Source organism: Temnothorax longispinosus, chromosome 4 (genome assembly GCF_030848805.1).
Source record: "Temnothorax longispinosus isolate EJ_2023e chromosome 4, Tlon_JGU_v1, whole genome shotgun sequence".
Lineage (NCBI taxonomy): Eukaryota > Metazoa > Arthropoda > Insecta > Hymenoptera > Formicidae > Temnothorax > Temnothorax longispinosus.
This window is the reverse complement of record NC_092361.1, coordinates 4,647,062-4,659,084: the sequence shown is the minus strand read 5'-3', so window position 1 is coordinate 4,659,084 and position 12,023 is coordinate 4,647,062. Positions and strand designations below refer to the sequence as shown.

Here is a 12,023-nt window from a genome sequence, read left to right as displayed (position 1 = left end):
TTTGTTAAATGTAGTAGTTTTTTTATTTAATAAAATAGACACATATAAGTGAAAATAGTAAACTTGATTGTATTTTCTAGCTTTCTCTCCTCCTCCCTAAGAACGAAAAGATTATTTTGTGCATTACCAGAATTACGTGTGTTATTTTAAGTTTAAACATTGTAGTTTTATTGAATGCTACAGATATTAAGAAATAAGTAATTTCTTTGTTAAAATATTTTATTAATCATTATTTATCACTAAATATATAAAAAGATATGAATGTTACATAATATATTATTTTTTATTAAGTGGATGAATAATTTTGAAATGCAGGTGGTAATAGCAATGTATTATTGTGAACCTGAGGAGCTGATAATTCTTTAAGTGAAAAACTCTGCTGTGGTGTAGAAGTCGAATTGCTTGACAAATTATTTACATTACTGCAGACTGGATCATTCTTTGCAGTGCTTGTCAGTTTCGTTGCCTTTTATCGGACTCACGTACCATGGCCGTTCGAACGCACGGGGCATCTCGTGAAATTGGCGTCTCGTGGATTAAAGAGCGAAAGGCGAATCTTGCCGAGCCCGCGCCGCGCCGCGCTGTCTACCTTCTGTTTTTCGTTCGAGCTTTACACGCCTTCGTTCGCTTTTCGCAGTTCGCGCTCTTCTCTCGTCGGCGAAAAGTTCCCCTCCCCCTCCCCCTATCTCTCTTTCTCTCGTGTCGCGGCGAAAGCTATTTCTGGAGATTCTTGGGAAGATTATTGCGGCGCCGCGAGGTAAGAGCGGCGAAGTAGACCTTCTAAGTCTACTTAATGTTCGAGTTGCCGGAATCGTTTAATTATTTTGCGCCGCGGTGCTCGACGCCCACGGCCTTTTGAAGCGTTTTTCACGCGCGGCAAAGTTCGCGAAAATTATTGTCGGCGCCGAAGTTGCGTACGTACCCCGGTCGCGCTGTTTCAATAATAATTACAATAATCGCGCGAGATAGGTGTCGTAAGTTTCGTATACCTGTGTGTGTGTGCGAAGGATATCTTTAGAAATTATAACTAATTTATTTATGTCCATCAATATATCTTGTAACATTTCCAAAGTCTTTCTCTTAAAATTGATTGTCATAAAGTTAGCTGTATCTAGATGTTTTTAGAACAAGTCTGCGTTTAACATTATCAACGGTTCGTTTTCTTTATCCGTTCTCCATTACATCACAACTATGGCAATGGAGAGTTCGTGAAAGAACCGCTCGCGAGGACACTCAGACAAAGCTGCCGATACATCTCGACTGACTCAAAAGTTAGCGTATCGTTTCCACGAGACTGCCTCGCTAAGGAGGACATACACTTTTCGCGTCGTCTGAAATTCCTCTTCACATTGGCGGGGTATATTTTCCCTTCGACAAATCTCGCGCGTCTCCACGGTGACGGGGCGGCATGGAGCACGGTCCAGCATCCTCGCAACGTTCGCTTTCTTCCCTCCTTTCACCTCCCGCGTCGCCCCCCTTCCCTCCGACGATGAGGTTTCCATGGCGCTCGGCTGCGGGTCCGCTTCGATCCTATCGCGCGTCATCTTATCCATGAATATCTGCAAAAGGAATATGTAAATAAGCCGACTGAGATATTCATGCTGCTCCTGTTGTATCCCCATCTCCGTCCCCGATTGTCGTCATCCGCCTCGCGGATAAGTATGTTTGCGCGATGCACATACGGCGCGCACAAATGCGCGCTCGATCATAAGGTGTCCGGAATTTCCGCGTCTGGATCTCGACTCGCGAGTTTTCTGCCGAATTTGGGATAGATACGTTCCCATGATAAATCCTTGATTTTACTAGACATCGTTATCAAACGCGATTTTGAAGTTTCCCTGCACTTGGACATTTTACGATGTAAATTAAGTGTGCGGTAAATCTATCTGGAACGTCTACAGAAGAATATCTATACGATCGATAAAACTTTTAGATGATCGCGCCCTGCCAAATAACTCGCGGCTTCATCGCGCGAGGAGGAGAAATATTGCTCCCTCGGTTTACAACCGGATAAATCTTCCGACACGCTGACGTGTCGTGAAAAGCTTATCTCTTATTATTTTCTAAGGTTCAAGCACCGCCAAGACGCGATCGTTACCCGGGCGAGCTTCTGGAAAATGCCTTTATTTCTTCGCCGCGGAGTTTCCGAGGAGTCGTGGGGAAACGTGGGAAAAATCCTTTCGATCTCTCGCGGACCCGAGTCCGCCCAGGTTGTTTTCTTTGTTATCTTTCTCTCTTTCTTTCCCTCTGTTTCCCTCTCCCCCCCCGCAACCCCCGTACACCACACCGTAGTAGGTTTTACTCGTCATGAAATCGGGCGGCCAAATAAAGCAAACTGTCGTACCTTTCTCGCCGGATGACGCCGACGACGCGAAAACGAGGGCGCCGCGGCGCCGCTAAGGGCTTTCGCGTGTTTCTCGGCTGTCACATTATCGTGACAGTCCACGGGAACGCGTTGTTGCTACAGATGTCGCAGGGGCTCGCGGGCATCCTCTGCTCCAGGCAGCCAGCCGTTCACCCAGCTCGTCCAAGTTCTCTCCCGTTTATCTCGCGATCATCGTCACCGTCGAACGAAAGATACGCTGCGTCTAATGACGGATATCACGCTGCGCCAGAAACGGATTCTGACAAACGATGCATTTTCGAGGCGAAATTGGCGGGGCTCTGACGTCACTCGGGAAGAATCTAACTGAAATAATTTTTATTTTTACTTGGAACAAGATTCGTGATGTATTCTTTAAAGAGAATATAGTATTTTTACAAGCCACATATACATAAAGTATTTACTTTAATCGCGAAATAAAATATTTTTTAAATTTAAATTAACTTGTATTTTACCGATGTTATACTATTCTTATTAGAGACGCGCGTATAAATCACGGTTATTAATTATTTCGAATCAACTGAGAAACTGACTTTAATCCGAGAATGGGCGGCTTAGTTATCTAGGGCTATTTTTACACCCCAATTAAAAGTCACTGTTATTAATTACATATATTGCATATTTTGGATTGTTCTTATTTATCAGTATTTGAGGACACAACTTGCATACAGATTTACTCAACATTTTCCGAAAGAAAGTAAGAAGAAGTTTAAAAAATATTAAGAAAACGAAAGAAGCACATTAAAATTACTGTGACGTGAGCTTCATTTTTTCAACATTGGGGTGTTTAAGTAGTCCCAGGTGTCCGTTCTCGTTTTTAACAGCGACAGATGCATTTTCACGGTTAATGTGTTTCGCGCGTCTGTATATATCCACGTCTCTGTGGAGGACTCGTTTGGAAGGATGCCTGGTCGTGATTACAGACTCGGTTGCTCCATGGCGGTCAGCCGCCATTGTTTACCGCTTCGAAAGCTCGATGGACATGCACCCGGGTAGCATATACCGATGTATAATGCAATAATGTAATAACGCGTCCTGACTTTCGTATAGGCTTACGAAGTTCGGATATTGGTTACCGTGTTTAGGATGTGGCGCTGCTATTATACACGTTGCTCCGTTTAATCCTTTTCCTCATAGGCACTTTGCGAACTGCGTTATTATAGGACAGAAATATCTCGGACCTACTAATGAAACAAGATATGACATTAAATTAGAAATAGATATTAAAATTAAAGAAGTCCATTCGGTAGAGGGGAATGAGCGTTTTACAATTATATACTTGAACAATTTTTAAGTCTTTAAATAAGTAACCGTAAAATTTGAAAATTATTTTCTATCGTACTCTTTGGGTCTCTTTGGCATTAGAAATTATTATCGTTTTTCTTTCACTCGTATAATGATGCTTCGCGCGAGCCACATTTCGACTGCAGTTTATAGAGATTCGCTTTGAAAGTAAAATTCGGAGCATATATAGAAGCCATAAGTCTTTTATGGCATATATTGTGCGAGTCAAGGAGAATTTTCTCCGTGCCACCGCCCTCTTTCGATCTGGCACAACCGACGTCGTTTTCTTGAAAAATCAGAAAAAGATTACTTATGCTATCCTTAGCTCGGAGTGCACTTTCAGCACGAGTAGGTACCTGAGAGAGAGTCGCAATTCCGAAACACTAAAAGGGATATATTATATATATAAAAAGGCGTAAGAGGTCGGATTGCTACTTTGACACGCGTAACTCTTGCTTCCTTTGATTTAGAATTATTTCTCTTCACATTGCCGCTCGTATACTTTTTATCTTCCTGCGAACTTCCGCCTGTAACCTTATACTACATCTTTGAAATACTGACTCGCTACGAAATGTATGTCAGGAGGAACTTAGATGAACTAGAATATACTCTTCTATAATGTTTCTTACTTTTATGTAAGAAGTGTATAAAATATTACATTTTAAAGTGCAGGAATGCCCAAATATCTCCGAATCAATTTTGCGAGAGAATTTTTAAGAATTTTAAATTTCAACACTTGTAAATCGCGAAAATTTATATTCTTAAAAATCGGCGAGATATTGGAAGAATGTAATTATAGGTACGAGATAGCATAACGGAACTTTAAGAACATCGTAATTAAAAAGGTATGACTTTATTTATTATTTTATTTGCCTATCATAAATAAGATTATAGGTAAAAATATAGGGTAAAATTATATATCTATATTAAGAATGTAATAAGATATTTTTTTAAGAACCACTGTCGAGTATAATATACATTTTAGCACATCTTATGTTACAATTAAAACTTTTATTGCTAACAATTTCTTATTCTTCAAAAAGCATACATATATTTGTAGAGATCTGATCGTAATCTTGAAACTCGCGGATTTTAGTGTTGTACTTTTTCATTTAAAATCCGTTTTTCCATATGCCCCTTTCCGTAAAACTTTTATTCTCCCCGATGTCTGCTTCTTCCAACTAGAGTCGAAATTGATTGTCCAATATCCTCTTTAAATTTCTTCCTCATTTTTTATTGAAACCTTATTCTGACAATAATTCGAGCTTAAAGGCTGATCTACAATGTGCTCTTTGCTTTCTGTTTTTTCTCTTAACCTCTTTGCGACTATCTCGTATTTCGCAATTCCGTCGCGTAACGTGATGTTTCTTGTCTCTTCTGAATTCGTCAATTTTTATCTTAGGCGACAGAGAACAAAAAACAATGATTATTAATTATAATAAAGTTTTTAATTAGTTAATTGTAATTTCGTATTAATTTCATTTTTGTACACAAATATTTAATTAATATTCAATTAATATTTAACTAAAACAAATAAAATTAAAAATAATAATTATTGTTTTATATATAACCGACAGTTTATAATTTTATTATAAGAATTTTTTCGTCTAGAATTTAAAGAATTATTTTTTTAATTAAATAAAATAGATGCAAAAATAATTTATCTTTGTTTTATGCTATGTAATGTGATGATATAAGCATTGTGATAATATAAGCATGTATCTTACATTTATTTAAGTAACCCAATCAGCAATATTCTTTAAACATTTTTAAAATATTTAATAAATATATATTTATTAAATATATATATATTTTAAAAAAGTTTAAAAATATGATCTACTGATTGGAAAGGTGCAAATTTAATAGTGCAAACATATACGTAGACATATGTAGCCGTACTTGTAATAACAGTAGCCAATGATTTGGACCAAAAACAAAATAAAGTTTATTACAATTTTGTGTTACATAAAAATAATACTTATTACAGATATCGCAAAGTATTTAAGTCAGTCATATAAAATACAATGTAGAAACTAAAAATATAAACTTTAAATGATTCGCTTTATTATATATATATGTAATTAATATGAGAGTTAATAAAAGAATTAGGTTATCAATTTTAATTTTGTTTTATAACGTATAACCTGTTTTAATTAAGAACTTGTATTTTTGCGTGTTTATATTGTAATTTATATAAATATTTATGCACAACGCATAAATCGAAAAAAAGTTGGTTTTAATACAATAGTACAAATATGACTGTACTATTGTTATAAAATTATTCCGTGTACATGATGTACAAAAATTAAAAAAATATATATATATATTATCAGTAGATATATATCTATAATAAAGAGGCATAACATTTCATATGCATAAAAAGACATGAGATATAACATTATATATAAATAAATGTACAATATAATTTTGCCTCTTTATTGTAGATATATATCTATTGATAAATTGTATCTGGTATATAATATATAATATCGCGATATCGCGAACAATATTATTATAATATAGTCAAATAACTTTAATAAGAAATAACTTTAATATAATAATGAAAGTAACAAAAGTAACTTATCCGACGTTCCGAATGAATCCGACGTTCCGTTATTTTAGATCTTATACATCTTCAATGTCTCTTAGTTTATTGAAAAGTGAAAGTACCTTCCGCTTGGTTGATGCCTTAAGAGATTTTGATCTTGAGTGATAAATTGTATAGGAGGGATGAATATTTAACAAATATTTTTGTAGGAATTTATGAGTACATGCGCAACATAACAAATTTATGTAAAATTACACCTATTATAGTGGGTAATTTTGAAACCTAAAACTGTAAATTTACAACTAAAACTGTGAATTTACAACTAAAAACTGTGAATTTACATAAATTTTTACAATGTGAGCCTATTCTGTAATTCATAACGACAGTGCATTCGAGACGAATTCGATAGTCGCAACGGTTAGGCAAAAACGGACAAGACATTGTAGATCAGGCTTAAATCCGGCCAGAAGAAAGAAGCAGGCTTCGTGAATCTTTTTCTGCTCCACGCTGTGAAATTGTTTCCATCGGAAAATCTACAACGCGACGACGAAGTAAAAAGCTTACGCATATGCAAATTTGTCAGTGTTTCCATTTCGTATAAACTTTCTGTATTTTTTTGTATTTCTCAATCTTCTCGAGTTTAGCTTTTTTCCCTTTTCTTCTCGATAATCTTGCACAATTATACGATGCCAGTATTATTGTTGATACGATAACAATACATTGCACAGTATCTTATCAATCTTATTTAGTATTGCAATTTGTGTTTTATTGATACTATTTCAACAATATAAAAATATTTAAAAAAAAATATGTTAATATTTGTTCAAGAGTTTACACGAATTGATGTGATCTTTATTTCTGTGCTATCGATTCATTGCACGTGTAATCGCGATCTTGCAGCCGGTCCTTGGGGAATTGCAGCTTCAGCGTGCAATTTTTACGCAGCGCGGAAAATATTGATTCATCCGACTCCCAATTCACTTTCCTCTGTTTCACGCGCGCGACCACCGACGACGCGGACATATTTTTCGTCGTAAAAAGAGGAAAAAAAATATACAATCGCGCCGTAATCGACAACCATGACACACAGCTGTACAACAGATCCCTGTCCGCGTCCGGTCGGAAGCGGACGTCGAGGCCGAAACAAGGGCGTCGACCGAGCGTCGTTCGTGCGGGCTATATCATGCCTAATGTAACGTTACGTCAATCTTGTCGCTTTAGATACGCTGTATCAGTTCAGCTGTGTGTTTCCAAATACACCTCCTCGGAGTGCCAATTAGAGCTTTACGTCGGATACGCAACGATTAATGGGCATCTCGCGCGACGGTTACACACGTTACAAGTTTTTACACGATCATTAATTTCATTCACAAGATGGTAAAAATTCTTTCAGTTTTGCAATTCCCTTTGCGACTCCCTTCGCGATAATTTTACCGAAGCGAAACTGCGTTACAATATGCGGGATCGCGGCCGAAGTTTCCGCGCTTTTCTGGAAGTCGGAACTTCAGACGATTGATACTTAGGTGTGCCTTGACCTCAACCTTGAAACCGCGGAATGCACAAGAGTGGCTCGCACCGCCGCACATTTTCGCTTTATGCACTACGTGCTGCGCGCGGCCACGTGCACTTGGTCATTGCACTCTCCTTGTCTTTCTTTCGCCAGGCCCTTTCTGCCAGGCCTTCTTCGTCGCTTTAAGATCGTCCGCTCCGTTCTATTCTTGTCACGCGTCGTCGCATTCAGCTTTTCGTATATTCTCGAGCTATCGCGAAAATTTATAATTCTCGAAAATCGGCGAGATATTGGAATAATGTAATTATAGGTACGAGATGACATATCGGAACTTCAAAAACATCGTAATTAAAAAAGTATGATTTTATTTATTCCCCTATCTCTTCGATCGACTGACGTAGTCATTTCCGCTTTTGGATGGGCTTTTAGATTAATTGCTCAAATCAACGATTTACTGATAAGCGTGTTTATTCGGACCTTTTACGTTCGTAGCCGGATGACGCAATTTCTCGAATATAGAAGATTTCACCGAAATATAAGAGAGAAATATCGTGATGCGAAATGAAAGCTGCGAGATATTATTTTAGTAACACACACATGCGATGCAATTAATGTCTCGGGTGGAAAGATTTTCTTGGCAATATGAGATAGTTGGTAATGGCGCATTTAATCGAGGTGTAGTTTTTAACATCGACGAGAGGAAAGTGCGACCTCGGCTGATATGTCTGACCTGCTATTCGTTTCTTTAATGTAAGAAATATGGCGAAGAAACCTGATAAAAGAAATTGACTGCCCTTGTTTTTATTCTTGGCTTTCAGGCATTCTTTCGAGCGATTCTGCGACCAATATTTTTGTTGTATATTTTCTCCACTGGTAAATCACGTCATTTGGAAACGTGCGCAAACTACGAGGCGCGAGAATATAAAAAAAATTGCAACAGTTTTGAATCATCAATATGGTCAAATGATTGATTTACGTACGTATACGACAGAAATAAATTACAACATCACTTTTGGAGTTTCAGGGAAATGATATTATACATTCCGATAAATCACGAATCACGGATTTACGTACATTTATTATAAAAACTCACATCACGTAAAAATCTGGGTTATCTCTCTGCACCGTCATGCATATTTTCACAAAACGTTCGAAAAAGTCATTCAAATTGGCAAAAAAGTTTAATTTTTTTTTGAATCTATCGGGAAACGACACAAGTCGAACCAAATTAGTTGATTAGTTGATTTCAAAATTATCAGGCATCTATTTTACCTGTATTTTTTTCTACGATAATGGTCAATGTAATTTTGTAAAGAACGATTTTTATAAACTATGTCGTAGCGACAGCGTTCGAAAATAATTTTCCACGAATGGTGCTCCTCGATTCTAGCAGCATAATTAGATTTCGGACGAACGTCACGCCAACGACAAACGCCGTATACGGGGATGGTGCGTGTGAAGTAGTAAAACAATTTCATAGTAATTCGAAGTTACCAAATGGACGGTGCCTGTGATTCCCCATCTCTCCGTATCTCCGAATTCAACAGGTTGCAGCTGGTGGCTGGAGGAGCGCCATTCCTCCTCATTCTTCTTTTGCTCGCCCTTGCCTTCATTCCTTCCTTCCTTCCTTCCTGCCTTCCTGCCTGCCTGCCTTCCATCGTTCCTTTCAATTAAGTGGCCTGCGACGCGTACTCCTCTGTAGCTTTTTTCAGCCGCGAGCGACACGCTCTGATCGTACGTTAATTGCGCGCGTTAATTGTACGATCGCGAGCTACGCTTGTAGGTACCTCACGGAACGATCGCGAGTACGTGATACCGCTCGCCTGCAAAAAGACAAAAATGAGTTTGTAACGCGCTGAATAATGTCTGTTCGTCGAATATCCATACCAGTTTACTTACCAGCAAATTTATTCGATCGAAAGTATTTTGCGATCTCTTTATGAAGAGTTAAGCTCCGTTATACCATCGCAAGTTTCTTGCGTACAACTCGCGATCGCGGAACCGCGGCCGGAAGGATAATGGAAGTAGCGAATGGAGGAGCGTAGAAAGAAATCGGACTGCACTTCCTGTCGACTCGCAACAGACCGTGATGGTCAGACTTAAGTCGGCGCGGTGCGTCGCACGTGGCCGTCCATTACGGACTTTATCTACTTGTTCGCCCCTTTCAAGCCCCGCATCTTTCACGTAATTATATTGAGAAGATTCATTGGACATAACTTTCAACTTTGAAACTTTAATGTCATTTAGGAAGAAATAAGACGCGAGATACACTTCTATCTCGGTCCAAGACGCCAATTATATATCTAGACATAACTGTGTGTTTCTTCCGTTGCAGGTAAGAATTCCAGACCTTTCGAATTTTCGTCCGTTTCCCACAGCACCGTTTCCGGTGGTAAGTTTGACTCACTTCATATACACACTCATGCAATTCAATGAAATATTACCATTTGAAATATCACGTCGTATTTACACAAATGTTACATAAATTTATGTTGCACAAATGTATAATATTTGCATGTAAAAAAAATAATGTTTGCTCAGGCACATATTATTGTATATCAATTTGTTACAATTGCGGAATGGTCGAAAAATCTTTAAAATCAATTGACGATCACTGATGCCACGATTATAGTTTGCGGCCGGAAAGTTCTTAGTTCAAGATTTCCAAGAACGTTATCGAGTACGCAAATTTTATCGCGCCTTCATTTTTCTCGCGCAACGACGAAACAAATGCGCCATTACGTGCTTCCGTTCGACTACGTGACCGTTTTATTGCTGTGCTACGACATTTATTTTATTGTTCTGTCACATGGATCTCATCACGTTGACTCTCGAACGCGCGCTCGTAGCGCCAGTTATAAGGCGAAACAATAGACCGATCGAACCCTCGAATAAGTAGTGCTTCCGCAATCGTAAAAGTGCGAGGAACGCTTGACTGAAGGTATTCGGCGGCGCGATAATAGTAATCTTTTAGCGCTCTTATTTCTATTTCAATATTTATTAGCCGAGACAAACCACGCTTACCCTCGTTTACAAATTCACGTAACGATAACGAACAAATCATTGGGGGAAAGGTAGAAATTTATAATTCACGTCGGCATTATGTATTTTACTAACAAATATCGCATTTATTAATCATTTAGATGTATAATTAGATTTTCGCTCTCTATCGAAATCAGATGCTTAATGCTAATATTTTTATGTCGACGGTTGAAACATTTCGCTTTGTGGAAAGATGCCAAAAGGTGCATGGGCAAGTTAAGGAGAACAGGTGAATCGCGCGAGAGAAGGCGAGCTGATGGATAATTGCTCACGGGCCGCGGCAACGATCTACAGATCGAGGGTCGTCGTTGCAATTTAAACGGATTTATGGTACTCTCGGTACCTTTAACTCAGCCGCTCCCTCGGGCATCGAATTTTCGTAGTCACTTGCACGTGTAGGTATAGATGCGTGTGTTTGTGTGTGTGTGAGCCGCTGCGCTAGACGCTCACACGAACTTTTCTGTCATGGTCGATCGTGTAGCTTCACGCTTTGGTAGAGCGAAGGAGGCCTCGTCGGATTCTGAGAGAGAAAGAGAAAGAGTGAGAGAGGGGGGGGGGCAGACTCGGAGAAATTTCGGGCCGTTTATCACGATTCACGAGGCGCTCCACCATTTTCGATATTTATACCGTAGGCAGGCTGCTGCACGAATTCGAACTGCATTCGAATGGCCCGCGAGAAGTGTTTTATCTCTTCCCAGAAGAGTGATACCGCGCCGTAAGAAACAGGAAAGTAACGATCGCGGGAACTCCTCTGACTCTGTTTTTTCCTCTCTAAATAGGATTTTAATAGTTAATTGTGAAACGCGCCTTAAGTACGTCTGGCACGATCTGTTTCCCCGCGAGGGAAATTAACTGTTAATTTTTGAGCAACGAATAATGCTGTCTGACAAAAGTTTTCACAGGTTTTGTATTCTTTCCAGACTCATCTTATTAATATTGTAAAAACGATTCATAAACGTATATTTAAAGAGGATAGAGTTTACTTAATAACTTTATACTAATTCAGCCAGCTGTCGTTTCGTCTTTTTCGTAAAACGCAATTTTTTTTATCCGACAACCGTTTGACTTGATCTCGACCATTTTTGTCGAACAATTCGCGCCGTCGCAAACATTTTCCTCTTGTTAGAATGTCGCGTGTAAGCGCATCGACATCGCATACTTGCTATAACTTTAACGACGTTAAATTTGAAATCGGAGAACTGTTAAAAGCGACAACTACGAGATCTATGCACCGTTTAGTGGAATAAAGTGTTTGC

The 12,023-nt window shown here is 38.6% G+C and overlaps 1 protein-coding gene across 8 annotated transcripts in view; it reads left to right on the top strand.

Moving 5' to 3' along the window:
- Nucleotides 1-12,023, top strand: part of Heph (polypyrimidine tract-binding protein 1 heph) — a 393,209-nt gene that overhangs the window by 195,099 nt on the left and 186,087 nt on the right. For 2 of the 8 annotated variants that reach the window (XM_071776630.1, XM_071776621.1), the window contains one exon: nt 10,061-10,117. The exons of the other annotated variants lie outside the window; for them this stretch is intronic. In XM_071776630.1, the coding sequence (XP_071632731.1) occupies nt 10,061-10,117 (57 nt within the window). The remainder of the gene's footprint in view (nt 1-10,060; nt 10,118-12,023) is intronic. 8 annotated transcript variants of the gene reach the window in all.